The 18245-nt window shown below is 35.6% G+C and overlaps 3 protein-coding genes across 3 annotated transcripts; 2 read left to right on the plus strand and 1 right to left on the minus strand.

Annotated features, from left to right (window-relative positions):
* The first annotated feature begins 74 nt into the window (after positions 1-74).
* On the plus strand, positions 75-4126 carry LOC106166451 (kxDL motif-containing protein 1-like). Its single transcript, XM_013545023.2, has 5 exons — positions 75-243; positions 884-1100; positions 1347-1499; positions 1719-1765; positions 1984-4126. The coding sequence occupies exons 2-5, from the start codon at positions 967-969 to the stop codon at positions 2055-2057; spliced, it is 408 nt and encodes a 135-aa protein (XP_013400477.2). The 5' UTR covers positions 75-243; positions 884-966; the 3' UTR covers positions 2058-4126.
* LOC106166449 (betaine--homocysteine S-methyltransferase 1) lies at positions 2944-6372 on the minus strand. Its single transcript, XM_013545022.2, has 8 exons — positions 6189-6372; positions 5455-5593; positions 5198-5316; positions 4796-4987; positions 4300-4630; positions 3900-4128; positions 3644-3737; positions 2944-3374 (listed from the first exon to the last, which is right to left on the minus strand). Exons 1-8 carry the CDS (start codon positions 6333-6335, stop codon positions 3297-3299), a joined length of 1329 nt encoding a protein of 442 aa, XP_013400476.2. The 5' UTR covers positions 6336-6372; the 3' UTR covers positions 2944-3296.
* A 253-nt stretch (positions 6373-6625) lies between these two features.
* On the plus strand, positions 6626-17912 carry LOC106166448 (dimethylglycine dehydrogenase, mitochondrial). Its single transcript, XM_013545020.3, has 16 exons — positions 6626-7016; positions 8942-9113; positions 11298-11396; positions 11648-11812; positions 12105-12309; positions 12508-12756; positions 13014-13212; positions 13337-13456; positions 13692-13846; positions 13987-14204; positions 14445-14575; positions 14995-15212; positions 15459-15616; positions 15798-15857; positions 16001-16135; positions 16439-17912. Exons 1-16 carry the CDS (start codon positions 6907-6909, stop codon positions 16649-16651), a joined length of 2607 nt encoding a protein of 868 aa, XP_013400474.2. The 5' UTR covers positions 6626-6906; the 3' UTR covers positions 16652-17912.
* The last annotated feature ends 333 nt before the right edge of the window (positions 17913-18245 follow it).

Raw genomic sequence — 18245 nt, forward strand, 5'->3', positions numbered from 1 at the left:
AATTTACAATGACGTATGTTTTCGCATAAAAAGTGACACTTTTTTCAAATAAAATGGTATGTATTATCAGTTTTATAACAAATGTGAGCCTTGTTGTATTTAATACAAATATTCTAAAATATTGTTTCTTTTATGTTATATAATTATATTTCAAAATAGTATACGAAACTGAACGAGTATTCGAATATGCGCTTTAAAAAGAAGTTTCGTCGGTGATGCACTAAGTAGTAGTAGTACTCGTAGGTACGCTTCTTTGCAGACGCTTAATTCATACCGCATTTATTAGCAAATTAACATATTTCATGACACACAAGACAATTAATTTAAAATAAGTTTAAAAACAGCCAATACAGCGTTAAAGACGAAATGTTTTGGAAACGTTTTGGAAGAGTCAGTGTTTTTATTAATTTTAGAATCAATTAATGATTAAGCATTACGGCATTATGGAATTTAAAACCTTGCTTTCAGTGTATCAAACTTTGAAACATTTTTACTTATCTCACTCTAAGAACGTACTCTGATAGTCTCTGGAAATACACAGCCCTTTTAAATTAAATGTAAAAGTAGTTGCAAGTATGTATATGTAAGTCTACAGCTACCTGTACTAGTACCTGTACAGTGGTAGGCATGAAATTACCATACCAGAAATTTTACATGATGATGTCTTGATGACCAATATATGTTACAGTCTGTATATATGGTTAAATAGTGTTTCTACCATGTACAAGCCCATCTTTTTTTTATTTTATTTTAAATTATTTATTTAATTTATACATAAGTGCCTTTCAAAGGTGCAACTGAAAATGATACTGCCTGGGGCTGTACAATTTTGATCACAACTATATTAATATAAATAAGAATTTTTTTCTATTTTCATGGATAGATGAGTTCAACTTGAAGACGAAGCCAAGAACAACAAAAATATGTTCAGTTAAAATAATAAAAAACATTCCATAAGTGCTCACCATGGCAAAGCAGATTACTTCAAAGGATGTTACTCAACCCAAATTACAACCAGCCACTGATGTTTTTATTAGTACGATGGCTGATGTTGTGAAAGAAGATGACATTTATTCTGTGATTAAAGCCCAAAGACACATGTAAGTATATCTGTCACATCCAGTGTAATATGTACTTTGTGGCCCCATGGCACTCCTGCTGTTAAGATAAATGTCTAATAGATCTCTTGTAAGAAATTGATAATAGCAATTGTTACTAAATATAAGACTAATGGGAGTTTTGTACGAATTGATGATATTTGTGATGATATAATCTATAGAGTTGTTGAACGCTTAAAGGTTGTTGGTACTGTGAATAATTTTGTCATGTTATGAACTCTTTTTCAGGCTGTCCAGATTTGAAAAAACAAATGAAATGCTGTTAACATTCAATGCACTGTCGTCTCAGAGATATGAAGCAATGTTCCAGGAATTTAAGAAAAATACAGCACTTCTTTATGATATGAAGAAAGATTTGGACACAGTTTTTAGGAGAATTAGGTAAAAGATAGTAAAATGTTAATAAAAGTCGAAAAAATGTTTTAAGTATATGGAGAAAAAATAATAATGACATACAAACATTCGTAAATGATCAGACAATTTTACCTTATTATATATATTAATAATTTTTTTTTTTTTTGCATAAACATGATTTGACAGAACAAATTTATTCATACAGTTTCTATTGCTTAAGGTGTTCTTTTTAAATTTTTTTTCCAGAACTCTTAAAGCCAAACTAAGTAAGCAGTATCCAGATGCATTTGCAGGTTAGTATGTGTTTGCACCCAGTTCCTCTAGCTATGGAAGGTTTGGGATCAGAATCAACTGTACTGTGATTAAGAGATGTATTCTACATTTTTCTATAAATGACAATCTCTAAAAGGACCAAAGAACAGAGAATGAAATAAAATAAATAATTTCATTTGTAAAAATTAAATTTATTATTGTTTTTTTAAATAAATTATTTTGTTTATTTTATACTCAGCTTGCAGTGATGTCTACAATGTACTGGAGGAGGAAAGTGAAGAAGAAATAGCAGATAAACAGCCTGCCAGTTGATGGTGACGCAGGCACCTTGTGCACACTTTAAGAATTGGCTTCTCTGAATATTGTCTGGTGACTATGTCATACTTATTCTTAGCGCCAGCAGTGCCAGAAGTTGGACATTTTTAAAACAAAATAACCAATGTATCTTTGGAGGGTTACTAATTCATGTTGCCTGGTTCGCAGCAGTGCCATCAGTGTTAAATTATTGCTTGTTGTTAGCGATACACATTTCCAATAATGAAATAGTCTACATTTATATAAATGGCATGTATAAATTCATTTTTGTAATTTATTTTGTAAAAGCTAAAACATACACAGCTCAAAGGAACATATTTCAGAAGTGTTACTGGTATTTTAAGTGTCACAATAGTATACATCATAACACCTGTGGATTCTAGTTCTGTAAAATGATGCAAATTTCTCCCATTTTTAAGTTGAAAAAGAATTAATATGGTAATAGTCCTGGGATGACTTAGACCATATACTATACTTGTAACCTTGGTTTATAAGTTAATGACGGTTATGAATTGTTATTGCAGCTACATGGACATTAAATTGCGAGTGGTGCAATCGAGTGAAATTCTCTGAACCGTTTCAGATGTTTTTCGTATTAAGTGCAAGTACCTTTTTATGTATTGGAGTACATATGATCTGGTAAGTTATTGTGCTGAAGACTGCACTTTAAGTGTAGCGTAGAAATAATTTTTTTTTTTACACTTTCAAAATCCCACAATGTTCAAATATTGCTTTCAGCCTTCACCAGTTATAAATTTCATGAAATATAAAAAAAAAAACAACTTCCAACTACTTCCATTAAGTGTTGATATTAGATAATCAAGATACCACTGTAAAATATGCTAGGAAACAAAATCTAGTTCCTTTTATTAACAAAACAAGGTCCAGTAAAATAATAGTTTATTATAAAATTGATATGTTACATACATTAGCAAATGTTAATGTTAAAATTTTACAGTAAAACCTGATCAATTTTGATGTCCTTTAAAATCAATAATATTAGAAACAATGTACAATCATTAATAACATGTCAATAATTACTGGTTTCAAATAAAATGATTGAATTTCAATCAACATATTTTTAAAAGAGAAAACTTCCCCCATAAAACCTTCAGATAAAGTATTTTAAAAACCAACAAAAGTTGGGGTGCTGCAGACATAGGTTCATCTGGAATGTCTTTTTGTGCTCATTTTTACACACTGAAAGTGCACTTTAGTGCTATTATGTCAACATGTTCAACTCTTGAAGGAATACAGTTCACTGAGCTCATCAGTGGTGGTTGCCTCCGTATGTTGAGTCAAATGCTTGTGTCCCTGTAAGGAAGATGGTAAAGTTGTAATGATTAGAAAAATTAAAACTAAACCCATTCACATTGCAGTTTCCAAGTACAAACTTCCCTTTTGTTATTTAACAGTCTCTCAAAATTTAAGGTCTAAGTTTGATAAAATTTTCAGGACGAGTTTAAATTCAGGTACATAAATTTTTTTTTTTTTGATGCTGATCCTTTAATCAATAGAAATGATAACTGTGCAGCCTTGGAAGTGGTCTGAGAGTACTTTATGAGTTAATTATGGAAGCATACCTGAGTGATACCCCATGCTGCAGGCTTAGACATGGATGCACAGTATGGCCGTCCACTGGCTGGATTCAAGCTTTCCCAGTAGTTACGACGGGCCCTGAAATGGATACACAATATCAACATGAAACAGCAGCAAGAACATCCAACTCTGCCATACACCTTCAGTGTGTTAAATACCGATTGGTCACACATTAGAAAGCAATTTTCTTAGGTTATTATAATTCTTGCATGCACTTACCACATAAAATATGTTACATACCTTGCTCGGACCCACGGCTTGGTGTGCATGCGCAATTCGCTGCCCCATACGCCGTGCTTTTCTGAGCCCTTTGGTTTACATCCCCTCTCCTCTGCCAGTTCCTCAGCCACAGCTCTGATGTGATACGGCTCAAACCCACAGCAACCGCCAATGTAACGTACTCCCAGGTCATAGGCCTGGCGCGCATACTTGTGCATGTCAAATCTTGTGGACAGGCGTGGCTCCAATGCTGAAATTGTTTAAAGGCTTTTTTTACCACAAAATATTGCTTACTGACAGCATTGCATTTCTCCAGAGCAAGATTTCAAACTGTTGAGATTTGAAATATTTCATTACAATGCTGCAGGTAAAATTTTCAACTTGTGCATTCACAAAAATGTCCATAATTATGTGAACTTACCGAATGGGAACTCTGGGAGGTCGATGAAACCCTGCTTGTTGCAGTCTGGTGTATGATAGGCTAGTGGCTGACACATGAGGTAGGGCTTCAGTCCTTCCTTGTCCAGAGCTTCCTTCATCAGACGAATCGCTTCAAGGGAGACAAAGGGATCAAAATGACAATTGACGCCAACAATGTCTGCCCCACATTTGGCAAGACGGACGGCACACTCTCCTGTAGATATACCATGCATGTCGCCCTCTGGACCAATACACAGGTTGGCAGCTATTGGTTTTCCCATTTCCTTACACACCTCTACTGCCCATTCTGCTTCCTCCACATGTTCAAAATACTGAAATGAATAGAATTTTATGACCAAAAAATTCTTAAGTGTGAGAAATTCTGCCGAATTCTATGATAATCTTAGCAAAAAAAAAAAAAAAAAAAAATCAATTTTTTCTTATGCTAATATGTAAGGCAACTACTTATGCTTTAATGAAATGGAATATGTTCACACCTCACAAATCATGAAATCGACGTCATTTTTGATAAAAACATCAAGCTGCTTTCTGAATTCTTGCTGAACTTCTGCTTTGGTCTTTCCTGAGAGATAGCTTGGGGTTTGGCATATTCCCCCTGCAACAAGGGCATCCCCCTCATTGGCTACTTCACGGGCAATCTCACACGCAGCCTGGTTTATTTTAGCTCCCTGTAAAAAAATTAAGGAATGAAAATAATAAAGAAATAAGAAATTTGATAAAAAATATAAAAAGACCAACAGAATTTAAACCCAATTTTATTAATCCTTTCTATTTGGTTATTCCTACATTCTGCTAACATAACTTTTATAACTAATAGCTAAAAGGGCTAGTATATAAGTTGTTGTGGCCACATTGTTTCTTAGTCTCCAAAGGCTTACGCTGTGTTTTGATGCTGCCTCATTTCCCCTGTTGTCCAGTTTGTCATCACTGGCATAGAATGTGAATGTTTGCATCACATCTGAACCTGCCCGGAGAAATTCTCGATGAAGCTGGCGAACTGGAAGAAAGAAAATCTCTCAATGAGTAAATTGAAATTGAGTACAACTTTCAAGCAACTTGAATTTTCAAATTTTTGATAATTTTCACACCTCAATAATTGAAGATTGGCCACTAAAAAAAGGAAGGCCATATTTACCAGCTTCTGGATGCTCCACTGTGGCCTCAGGAGTCCATGGTCCCGCCTTCACATAGCCACGCTTCTCCAGGGCAAACACAAAGCCTCCATCACCAATCACCACTCCCTCTGCCAGGCGCTCCAAGATACCTCTTTTACTCTATAGAGATAAATGTACAAATATCCATTTAACATATTTTAATCCAAGTATACGCCACACAAATTATCCATTCTAGTTCTACTGGTAGTAAGCTTTCAAGAATCTGGGTGGGGGAAGGGGGGGAATTGTAATAAAATGAGGAAAATGAATAATATGGCCTGAGAAATTGGTACTGAGGTAAATAAAAGGGTGCCTTAATGGGCTGAGCCAATTATGTAATACATGGACCGCCCCTAACCCAGGGACTAGGAATTTCATTCACGGGGTGCGGCGGACTGCATTGTTCAGAATTCTAGTTTCATCCGGATACTTGTTTACCTAACCACTTTCTCTTTAGACTGTAAAATTACTAACCGTATCTAGTTGGAAATTTGTTTTTATATGAAAATATCAAATTAGTTAATTTACTTAAGTTTTGTGCATCAGCAAAAATAGAGAGTCAAAATTTTTACAGAATAATGGAAAACTCCACTTGTACCCTTATTATTGTTTAGTTTTAGAAAGGATACATACACGTGGCTTTAGCCCAAGATGGTCTTTTTTCCGATATAGTTTCTATATATTCTATCTTCCATACAAAAAAGAAGAACCTTACCATATTTGAAATTTTGCTTTTTTTACGTCTAAGACGGCTTCTTAGCTCCGCTTCTAAACAGTTCTTCTCTTTGAAAATGCTCTCTCTCCTTCGATCTTCTCCGGTCAGGTGTGTGTATGTATACGGTAAAATTGCTTTTAAAGGCATTTAAGGATAAGCCGCACCCATCTTCTAAGAGGGAACATTGTTTGCTTTCAACTGTGTTGAACAGAAATATTGCTTTGGCAATTTATCGGCTATTTGTCGTCTGTTTGTGCAAAAGCATATTTCGCCAGGTAAAAGACTAATTACTTTCTTGTTCTAGGTGAGGGAATGGTAATTTTTAAAGTTTTAATTAATTCTCTGACACCCACACCCCCTTTGTTACTTCGACTTGTCGCAGTTGAGCAGTTTCAGCGCGTTCTCTGACAATAACAAGACTTGCCAACGCCAGGCAAATCCGGTTGCATGCGGCTTTGTTTATATCGCGTTCTCTCTTCAAGTTGCTGCCACATGAGGTTGAGATAAGAATGTTATATTCTGGTTATTGAAGCTAAGTGCCCGTACGATTTTTGTTTTGGACACTGTACCAATAGTGTAGTTGTTAGTTCTTTTGTAATTTGAGGAAAAAGTTGCTGCTTTTTTTTGTGTTGTTTACTTTGTTCAAGCGAAAACTAGGAGTAATTTCGCTAAGTGGAAGAGCCAGGTGTTACAGGAACTAGGTCAACTTGTAGGAGAGATGAGGATGTTGTTGGCCGGTAGTCGACGTTTTTCCCGCTGTGGACTAACGAAGTGCTGCACAGCACATATTTCAACCAGCAGCACCAGTCCCTCCAGTGATTCTTCCAGGTATACGCCGTGAAAGAGTTCTGACTCTGACTCCGTCGAACGTAATATTAAATAGTTATGTAATAGTAAACAAAGCCATGGCATGGCAAGCTACACACACACCGCATTGACTCCCAGTGGTTACCTATGCAGTATGTCCCCAAACTTATTTTCAGTGTTCGATGTTATTCTAAATTTATTTATAAGGTGATTTGATCAATGTCTCTGCTATACAAAAAAAGTTCACCTCTAAATGAACTGCAACTTATTATATTTGAGTGGGCTTGATAACTTGTAAAAACGCCAGAAAAGCGTTAAGTAAATTTCCAAACTGATGTACTTGAATAGCAGAGACATTAATTAATGGCACCATATAACTGGAATTAGAAAGACATTTAAAATCAAAGACATAAGCTGCGTTCACATGAAAAATCTAAATTCTAAAAACCTTAAAATCCATTGGCAGTATCTAGTGATCTGTTCCCTGAATACCCGTGGCATAATTAACTAGCGCAGTGAGCAAGTTACTTCCAAAGTTGTAATTAAATCTTGGTTGCACTTGGGGGGAAATTCTGATATCTGGACACATGCGCAGAGAGAAAGAAAATGACGGTCGCTGTTGCTTTGAAAAGTGTTTGTCGATTTTGTGTAACAACAAGACAAAGAAGATGAGGTCCATATACACATGACAGATATAAGTGCAACTGACAAACTACAGAGTTTAGAGATACAACTGTGCATGTGTCCAGTCGTTAGAATCTCCTCTGAGCGCAGCCAAGAATTAATTACAGCTTTTGAAACAACTCGTTCGCGCTGCTAGTTAATTACGCCATAGGGTATTCAGGGCACAGACCGTAATCACTAGATACTGCCAATAGATTTTTAGGTTTTTAGAATTTAGATTTTTCATGTGAATGCAGCCATAATTATAATATATATATTTTTTTCCTTGGGGTGAGAGAGAGAGAAGGGGCATACTACATGTAGTAGAACAATATCACTGCTGACTCAGTACTATATGATGAGAGTACAGTTTAATATTTGTGTTGTTTATGATAATATGTTTAAATTTCATTTATGGTTGGTTAAGAAGATCTAACTTATACATTTTACTGAAATAGGAGGCTGATGGTGATTAAGGTGCAGGGGAGGTGGAGTGGGTGTGTATTAAAAAAGTTGCACATAAATATTGCAAAAATGTATAACTGAGGCATGATTGGTATTGTGGTTTCCAATGAGTGTTTTAGATTTAAATATTGTAGTCATTTTAATGATTTTAGTTATATTATCCATTATTGTAAGCTAGGTGCCTTGAGGTAGAATGTAAGGCGCCATATAAGAAGCTTATTATTATTATTAATTAAGTTGAACACAAATTATAACATTTTCCTATTTAAGGAGGCTCTCTCATATAGGCTTAAGTACTATCGTACGAGACAGACTAATGATCAAATTATATCATGCAATAAAATTTGTAATTCATTCTTTAATGAAAACTTTGTTGTTATTTTGATAGAAGTTACAAAATGTTGTGTTTAGCAGAGAAAGCTCAGTGATGCTTAGACTTTCACGATGTATATAACATGCGACTTGAAACTTGTTTACCATTTGTGACTTTTTTGGGATGCTATAGACCTCTCGAAAATGAAGTGGATTACCCCCAAATTTTTTATATACCTTACTCATGTGGAGAAAAGATTTTTTCTTACAATTTTTATCAAAATAGCTAGGGCAAAAATGGTGTTTCTGAAATATGAGAGAGCCTTCTTATTAATAAGAAACCTTTTTATAAGGAGTTTTATGACCTTAAACAACCCTTAGATTCCTGGTGGTAATTAAGGCCACTGAGCCATTTCTTACTTTTTCTTACGAGCCTGAAAGAATTAAAGATCCTTGCATTCTGATCTTCTTTTATATCTTATGTTGAAATATGTTTTATTTTTCAGTGGTTACTCAAGCCCTAAACTGCAAAAGAATTTGAAGGAAAATGCAGAGACAGTGATCATAGGAGGAGGTGTAGTGGGAGCAAGCTTGGCCTATCACCTCGCTAAAGCTGGACAAAAAGATGTCATGCTTCTTGAAAAATCGGAACTTACTGCTGGGTCCACATGGCATGCTGTAAGTTACAAAATTTAAAGAATTTCCCTTTTTCTATTTAAAGATGAAGTAATTACATTCTTGTGGTTGGTATCACTATAAAATGTTTGTTTTGATGATGTGAAAAATGAGCCCCATCAGCTTACAGGTAAGTCTTGTTTAACTTTACAATTTTATTTTAAGATTCCCTTAGTACATCACCTTTAGCTTTAATTCTTTACTAAAGCCTCTGTTTTTCAAATTGATCCTTTTGCTAAATTCTTCTAAAATTCTTTTGAAATTTTTGTTTAAGCTATCACCTTATATTACACTAGAAGTATGGAGGAAAAGAACTAATTTTAAAAACTGGGGTCGTGTAGTTGTATATGTATTCTGCTTTAAATGTTACATTTTTGTGAGAGAACTGAAAGACCTTTGTGGTCTAAAGTTAAATAAACAATTATAGCATATTACATCTTTGTGAGGTCATGTGTGTGTTATCTGTGATCTGGCCTGCCCGGTGAGTATGCAAGCTAGAACTGGCTGCGTCTAGGCTTCATACTTATCACCACACTCCTGTGTTATTAATAATAAATCCGTGAATTACTTTTCAGCCTACAATTATAGTAAAGTACAGTATTAAGTTCCATGTGTATATGGTATTTAAATAAACCACATGTTTTGATGAACAGAAACATTAAAATTTAACAACATCATGGTATAGTAAAGACTTATACTGGGTTCATCTATTGCCAGTATGCTTAAGTGATCTTTAAACAACCAAAAGTAAAGGTATTAGATTTGTTGTCAAATTCATCCTTTTATATTGAGCTCCTATGTATGATAAACTTTTATTATAAAGTAAAACCCAAGTTACATAAGTCATGAGGCATGGAACCATATCCATGCCAGGGGTATCCTGCACATAATTCACAACTCTTACCTGTAAAAAAAAACTAAACATCTACAAAACAAGAAGTATGTATAACTCGGATAGAGAAACTTACATTAGCAATTGACAGACATTGCAGTTTCAACCTGAGAACTTGGGCAAGGTATAAAGACCTGGATGGACTGGTCACCTGATTTGTTGACACACACATATTTACAGAACTGGGCACTGGAGACTATTCCTAGCTGTTTGTCAACAAATCGGGTGACCAGTCCATCCAGGTCAATAAGTGTTTGAGTGCTTGGGTTGAGACCGTTCAGTTGCTAATGTAAGGTCCAGTCTCAGAGCTGTTCATATTTCTCATTCTTATTCTACTGGATGACTTAAAACATTCCCTCATCTACAGGACAGTGCACTTCAGGTGAAGCATTGTTTACCTAATTAAGTCACTGCATAAAGAATTTTTGACCAAGAACAAATGTTTTCTTAGCAAGTAAGAACAACTAAAAAGAGAAGTGAACTTTAGAACAATAACAAAAGTTGAACACATTGTTATTTTTTAAAAGCTTGTGTCAATATTTACTACACAAATAACCTTCCATACCATAAGTACTCTAGACGAGATAGAATTCATGAAGGCTTTTGTTTTACTCCTTCATTCAGATATGGAATATTTTTGTCTTTCATTAATCCTCAATAATATAAAAGGTAAAGGCTCTTTGACTGCTGAAATTCAAAGTGTAGAGTGATGAGAAAATGACATTATGAGATGTAACTGTGTCCGACTCATTTATGGTAGCCATACCTATGGGACGTAGTGAATTTCAAAATAACAATTCTTTATTTTATTGCATCAAAGGTAATGTAGAACTGTTGCAAAATGTATTATTTTTTTTAGTGCGTACCTTCCACTTTATTATTTTGGATCACCATTTCAGGCATGCTGAAAACTTTTCAGAATGGCTGGACATTTTGACCAGCAGTAATGAAAAATTTGCCGGACCGAATGGATTTTTGTCGGACCGAAAATCACCCTATTCGTTTGAGACGGATACTACCAGTACGATTAGGGTAGCTTACTTTGTTTGTGAATGTGATAGGTTTGAAATGGAAGGGGGAAACCGCTTTGGGTTTTATATAATTTTATTAGTGAAGTATGTCAAATGATGACTGTAAATTCAAAATTGTGGCTCTAAAAACTCTTGTCAGTCCTTTGGACCGACCAAGTCCAATTTTTAACCCCCCTAGACAAATTTTCCTGGTCATGACCAATCGGACCGACAGTTTCAGCATGTCTGCCATTTAGTCATAAGAAAATCATCCTTGTGTTTTAGGCTGGACTGACCACCTTATTTCACCCTGGCATCAATGTGAAAAATCTCCATTACTACAGCATACAGCTCTATGGAAAACTCGCAGAAGAAACGGGACAGGTGGGTGCATTGTAAAATAAATAAATAAATAAATAAATAAAATTTTTAAAAAATGAACTTGAATTTTTAATCTGAAACATTTGTTTCAAATTGATGTAACCCAATTGTTTTCTTTCAGTTAATGTCCAGTATATAATTCTGTATGAAACTTTTGAATGTGGAGTCAAGACACTGACAGGAATAAGTGGTAGTATAATATCTTGTACCTTTGCATTAAGAATGATAGTGATCTCCTTCTTTCCCTATGCTAGGAGGTTGGATTCCATACCCCGGGCAGTATTCGTATCGCCAGCACCCCAGAGCGTATGGATGAGGTCAAGTATCAGATGCAGAGGCAGGGATGGAACAAAGCTCCTCAATGGCTGCTTACACCAGATGAGATCCACAAGATGCACCCTTTACTTAACATGGATAAGGTAAGAAGAAAAAAGACTAGAAAATTTCTTCAAAATGAGTAACAAAACCACACAGATTAATTTCCATCAGAACAGGAAAAGTGATTTTGTTTGCATACTTAGATTTTATTTGCTGAGAGGCTAGTCATATTTTTTCTAAAGAGGTTACTTTATAATTGATTGAATCTCAATTAACTTTTGTACCTAATGAATAGAGACTTGGATGAGTATATAAGGTACAATATGTCCTTTACATTTTTTAAAGAAATTCCTGTTTTATACATGTGTTACTGAAAGTTCTTTTTTACATTAGGTCTTGGGAGGATTATTCAACCCCGGAGATGGCCACATTGACCCCTATTCCTTGACCCAAGCTTTAGCCTCTGGTGCCAGAAAGTATGGGGCAGAGATCTTCATGCCGGCCCCTGTGACTGGACTGAAACAGACGGCCAGTGGCGGCTGGGAAGTGAACACTCCACACGGCACAATCAAAGCCAAGAGGGTGATAAATGCAGCAGGTGAGCTCTGGATAACATCACAACACATTTGAGATGGACTGGATGTGACAGCCTTCCAAGATTAACTACATAGAACATGTTTGAGATTTGAACACATAATGATTTTTTTTACTGAAACAAGAGACAGTTTTACTTGGCGGTGTCCTTTTATATAAAATGCTTATAGAGAATAATTAATTTACTAGTCTCATCTTTCAGGGTTTTGGGCCAGGGAAATTGGGGCACTGGCAGGTCTGGAGCATCCCCTTGTTCCCATCCACCACCAGTATGTTGTTACTTCCACCATTCCTGAAGTTGCTGCACTGAAGGAAGAACTTCCAGTGATCAGGGACCTGGAGGGCTCCTACTACCTCCGCCAGGAGAGGACAGGGCTGCTGATTGGACCATATGAGAGTGCGGAGAAGATGAGAATGTGTGATGATTGGGTGAATGATAGAGTGCCACCTGGTGAGTTGACAAGCTACTTCATGACTGATTATAGCAGATCTTGGTTTTTATTTTGAGCTGTAGTTTATTTGAATTTTGCTACATGTAAAATGTGATAATAATGTTCAGAACTTAAGATTGTGATAAATGTGAGCATATAATATTAGTGTATGATATGCAGCAGAAACATCAATGAAAGAGTTATTTTAACAACAACTTGGGTCTGATAATCACGCATCTTGGTGCTAGATGAAAGAATGTAAATTGAATATTTTCAGGTTTTGGCAAAGAGCTCTTTGATGGTGACTTGGATCGTATCAATGATCACCTGGAGAGGGCCATGGATTTGGTGCCTGTGGTCCAGAATGCCAGCATACAGAGTGTGGTGTGTGGACCCATCACCTACTCCCCAGATATACTCCCTATGGTGGGGCCACATCAGGGCATCAGCAATTACTGGTGTGCAATAGGATTTGGGTGCGTAGAGCTACATTGAAATATTATTTTTTTATATGACTTTAAATTAGAAATGCATATTTTTCATGTAAGGACACTCCTTGTTAGTTGTAAAATTCATAGATGTTTCAAATTTTTATTTCAGCTACGGCATTGTTCATGCTGGAGGTGTGGGGAAATACTTGAGTGACTGGATATTGAATGGAGAACCACCATATGATCTCATAGAGCTGGATCCTAATAGATATGGAAAATGGACAACCAAGTAAGCTACATTAATTCCTTAATTTTGTTCCTGAATTAACTATGTTAGCACTTTTGTAATAATAAAAGTAATATTTTAGACAAGATTTTTGGGAGGGTGAGGGTGTTTTTAAACAGATCTGAGTGGAGCATTTACTTCAATATGCTAAGAAATTGAAAAAATGTGCATCAGATTTTGCTATCAAGTCTTTTATGTCTTTTCTTACTATGTTGACGGGTTATTTCCACTTTTTCAGAGATTATTTATTCAAAAAGGCCAGAGAGTCCTATGGCTTTAATAATGTGATAGGACATCCAAAAGAGGAGCGTTTTGCTGGGCGTCCCACTGAGAGAGTGTCGGGGGCATATGAACTGATGAAGGAAAGGGGAGCAGAGATGGGATTTCATGCAGGTATGTATGGCACGGTATGTTTGTATGTATTCTGGTAGGTAAGCATTGAAACTTTGTGGTGCATTAATTGTAAAATGTGTTTCTATCGAAAGCAGTTTATTATAAAGAGCACTTTCTGACAAGTATTTTCATTATCTAAGGTTGGGAACAACCACACTGGTTTGCCCTGCCTGGGGACACAGCTGGGTACTATCCCAGCTTTAGAAGGACTAATTGGTTTGATCCAGTTGGCAGAGAAAGTGAGCTCGTAAGAACCAAGGCTGGCATTATAGATCTGACACCTTTCGCTAAAATTGAAGTGAAAGGGAATGATGCTCACAAGTACATTGATCACCTGTGTGCCAATGCAGTCCCAAAGGTAAAATATTTTGGTATGTTTACATACAAAGGCTACATGTCTGCAATACACTTGTAGTAAACAGATATATTATTGTGTAATTTCTGAAATACAATAAATGAACAAAAGTATGCTAGCTGCATGTTTTTGGTAGAAGACAAAAACATAATGAAATTACTGCAGCAAATTTTCGATCTTATTTAACCTTAATTAAGAAAAAAAAGAACCAAAGTTTACATTCATTTTTTTGTCCCATTTTAGGTTGGCTATACCAACATCAGTCACATGTTGACTCACAGTGGAAGAGTATATGCTGAACTGACTGTGACCACGCTAGCACCAAACCATTTCTTCTGTATAACAGGCTCTGGGTCAGAGCTGCATGATCTCAGGTATCTTTTCATTACAAATATATAGGAAAACCTACCTCTATTCATATTGGACACCATGGTTCTGGGTGAACATTACATTGGTAATGGACATTCACTGTTTGCTCGGATTAACCAGGTTTGAAATCTATGAAATCTTTGAATTTGCCACCAGGTTTTGAGTGACAAAACAACATTAAATGTGATTGATACGTTTTCAACAACTGGTAAAATTAGATAGATGGAATGTGGAACTACAGTCACTTGTTTTTCAATAGAAAAACTTAAGTTGTGCAAGTACAATATAGGCCAGTAAATGGGCATATTTTCCCCACTGAGGTTGGAAAAATAGGTGGCAAAGGTTTCTCAATTGATTTGTCAGTTGAAGGTCCTTTATATCCCCAAGTAATATCCCCATAAATAAGACATTTTCCACTCCCTAGGTGGATGGAAGAGCAGAAAATCGCTGGAAATTATGACGTAGAGCTGATCAATGTCACAGACTCCATGGCTGCCCTGAGTCTTGCAGGCCCTCTGTCCAGGGACATCTTGAGCAAGCTGACCACAGAGGACATCAGCCATGAAGGTTTCCCCTTCCTCACCTACAGGCAGATGGAAGTGGCAGGGGTACCTGTCAGGGCCATGAGGATTTCCTATACAGGTAAAGGAATTGTATGATTCCTTGAGGTTGTCAGTTATCTTGCTGAAAGCAGTTTTTAGGTTGGTTGTCTTTCTAAAATTGGTTGGAAACTTGTTTATGTGATCATGTTCAAAAAGAGAAATATCTTCAAAAGATAAATGGATAATTTGTAATATGTGTATTTTGCACCAACATAATTGAACAAATTATAGAATCATAGAATCTGGGTAAGAAAATAATTTTATTTTGAACCCCTAAACATTTCAGGAGAACTTGGCTGGGAATTCTACCATGCCAGACAAGATACCCTCAAGTTATACCAAGCTTTGCTGGCTGCTGGGGAGGAGTTTGGTGTTGGGGATTTTGGAACGTATGCCTTGAACTCTCTGAGGCTGGAGAAAGGATTCAGAATGTGGGGAGCAGAGGTGATTGTCTGCCTTTGATTCTAAATTTTACTGTCTGCTTATCTCAGGTGAAAGTTAATAATCTTAACTGCTGCATAAAATTAAACAAGATTGTTTTGTGACACTTTTAACGAAATCTTTTAGAAAGAAACAAACTTATTTGAAAATGGACTGGTAAAACCCGTATTTGGCATCTTTCCAGATGACTGTTGACAATAATCCATTAGAAGCAGGACTTGGATTCTTTGTGAAACTGAAGAAGGTATGTTTAGGCTACTGACTGGTGTTTGTCTTGAATTGTAATATAGTTATCATCTACAATTATAGTTTTTCCAAGTTGAACAAAAAGGACAAAAAAAAAAAAAAAACACCCATTTGTTTTTACCCATGCACATTGTTCTTCAGCCTGCTGACTTCATTGGCAAACAAGCTTTACAGAAAATAAAACAGGAGGGTCTCCGCAGGACGCTGGTGTTCCTCACGGTTGACACAGAAGATGTGGATCCAGAGGGCAATGAAACTCTGTGGTACAATGGCAAGGTCAGAAGCCCCTTTAATCCCACCCCCTTTACCAAAAATTTTGTATGAAAATGATTTAAATGCTATCATGTTGTGAATAGTACAGATAGAAATTGTTAACCAGGTAAAAACAACCAATGGTTGCAATTGTTAACAAAGGTGAAGAAATTGTCATTGTATCAACTAACATACACTATTTTCTAAAAGGACAAGAAATAAAAGAGAAATGGAATATTTTAAAGGTGTAACAACTTTTTGGGCGTCATGTATCATGTTATATGAAAATATTATGTAATTCACGAAGTATGTGACATTTTATTTCAGGTGGTAGGTAACACAACCTCAGGTACCTATGGTTATGAGGTGAAGAAAAGCATCGCCATGGCGTATGTTCCTCTGGAACTTTCCGTGCCAGGCACCCAAGTCCTGGTTGAAATGCTAGGGCAGAAGTGGAATGCCACAGTGCTCAAGGAACCTCCAGTCAAGATTGAACCAATGAGAAAGAGAGAACAAGAAAAGCAGAAGAAAGCAGCATAATACTACCATCTTTCAGGAATTTGTTGAGATAAGACTTATGGCAATCTTGGTGAATGGTGGACTCCTGTGAAAGAAAATTGTCCAATTGCAGTGTAATGATAAATTGCAGCTGTGCCTGATATTCAGGTGATCATTTGAGAAAGACTACTTACATAGGTATTAGTTGAGGTATCACTCTTCATTAAAATTATGCCCAAGGTAATGGATTTCACATATTTGGATTCCATGTATTTTAATGTCTAGTAAATTGATTTCTTGTATTGTGTCAGTGAGAGTGCAGGGTTTTCATGCCAACAGTCAATTGCCAAAATGTTGGTTTCTCAATGCCATACAAAAAAAATGGTTATTTTGGGGCAAGTTTACATTGATTCATACTATAGGAAAAATTGTAAATAAGAAACTGCAACTTTTTTGAAGGATATGGGGATATTTTTTTAATGTAGGTTGCCTATCAACAGTATAAAGTAGGATAATAAGGCAACAATATAATATTTCAGCTGACAGATTAAAAATAAGAGGAATATATTTGTTTTGTAATACATAAAAAGAAAAGACAAAAAAAAAAAAGCCACGTGGGTAGACATTTTGTAATATTCATTACAAAAGAGAAACTGCATGTTGACCAAAACAGTTCTTATGTTGTCAGATTGTATTATTTGTGATTGTAGCCAATTGAGCCAATATGAATTAGAAAAATGCTTGATTTATTCAAAATTAAAAAATATATTATATACCAGTCACATTTCTAGACTTTCTGGCCATGGTGACAGTAACAAGGCATAGAAAAATGTCCATTTTTGTAAGATAGCTAGTTGTACTAATTTTTTAAATGGAAAATCTGGCTACTGGGCAGCCAGTTTATTAAAAAAATTAATCAAAAACTGAATGACTGTAAAAAAAAAATCCCAGGTATTGGGTAGCATACTCATATCAATATATTTTTATAAGAAATACAACATATTTTGTTTCCACTATCAAGATGCTTTAAGTCTAACAAAAAAAGAAACGGTGCATTTCTTGTACATGACTTTCTTCCATGAAAATGGTCAAAAATAACATTGGTAAATTGCACTTTTCACTATTTGATTGATATTGTAGCGCATGTCCCTGTTCCAAGACCAAACTAGGTCCCACATTATGATCATGGGAAAAGCTTTTACCCAGTTGCAACCAAAGAGTTATACATCATGTTTATCCCAAAAATTCATTGATTTATTTTCGTGTATTGTCTGAATGAAAATAAAGCCAGTTTGCTCGTGAAGCTGTGCAGTCATTACTTTTTAGCATGTTTTAAGTTGTGCATGGGAATGACATTGTTGAAACTGCTCAGGATAATTACTTCAATATGCCGTCTTATTAGTATTACTATTAATTATTTTTTTGATGGGCAAGAAAAAAGGTAAATTTTGAAATTAGATGTGGGCTAAGTGTAATGATTTCCGTCCATCCCCTAAAAAATTTCAATCAATTTTGATGATTATTTTAAATCAATAAACTGAAGTAAAGAATAATGAAAATGTTTTTTCAAAATCTTCTTTAGAATCTTTAGAAAAGTTACATAAATAATTTTGGAATATTTACACTAATTCACATT

Source organism: Lingula anatina, chromosome 1, assembly GCF_051362555.1.
Source record: "Lingula anatina isolate TDL-2025a chromosome 1, LinAna3.0, whole genome shotgun sequence".
Lineage (NCBI taxonomy): Eukaryota > Metazoa > Brachiopoda > Lingulata > Lingulida > Lingulidae > Lingula > Lingula anatina.

Bases quoted from the DNA above. Each gene is read 5' to 3' on its own strand.
- LOC106166449 (XM_013545022.2), bottom strand. From the start codon at position 6,335: ATGCCTTTAAAAGCAATTTTACCGTATACATACACACACCTGACCGGA. The intron at 5,594-6,188 runs GTAAGGTTCTTC...TTATCTCTATAG, and splicing joins AAAGCAAAATTTCAAATATG to AGTAAAAGAGGTATCTTGGA. The intron at 4,129-4,299 runs GTAAGTTCACAT...AAACAATTTCAG, and splicing joins CCTCCCAGAGTTCCCATTCG to CATTGGAGCCACGCCTGTCC.
- LOC106166448 (XM_013545020.3), top strand. From the start codon at position 6,907: ATGAGGATGTTGTTGGCCGGTAGTCGACGTTTTTCCCGCTGTGGACTA. The intron at 12,757-13,013 runs GTGAGTTGACAA...GAATATTTTCAG, and splicing joins GAATGATAGAGTGCCACCTG to GTTTTGGCAAAGAGCTCTTT. The intron at 15,617-15,797 runs GTGATTGTCTGC...GCATCTTTCCAG, and splicing joins TCAGAATGTGGGGAGCAGAG to ATGACTGTTGACAATAATCC.
- LOC106166451 (XM_013545023.2), top strand. From the start codon at position 967: ATGGCAAAGCAGATTACTTCAAAGGATGTTACTCAACCCAAATTACAA. The intron at 1,101-1,346 runs GTAAGTATATCT...ACTCTTTTTCAG, and splicing joins ATTAAAGCCCAAAGACACAT to GCTGTCCAGATTTGAAAAAA. The intron at 1,500-1,718 runs GTAAAAGATAGT...TTTTTTTTCCAG, and splicing joins ACAGTTTTTAGGAGAATTAG to AACTCTTAAAGCCAAACTAA.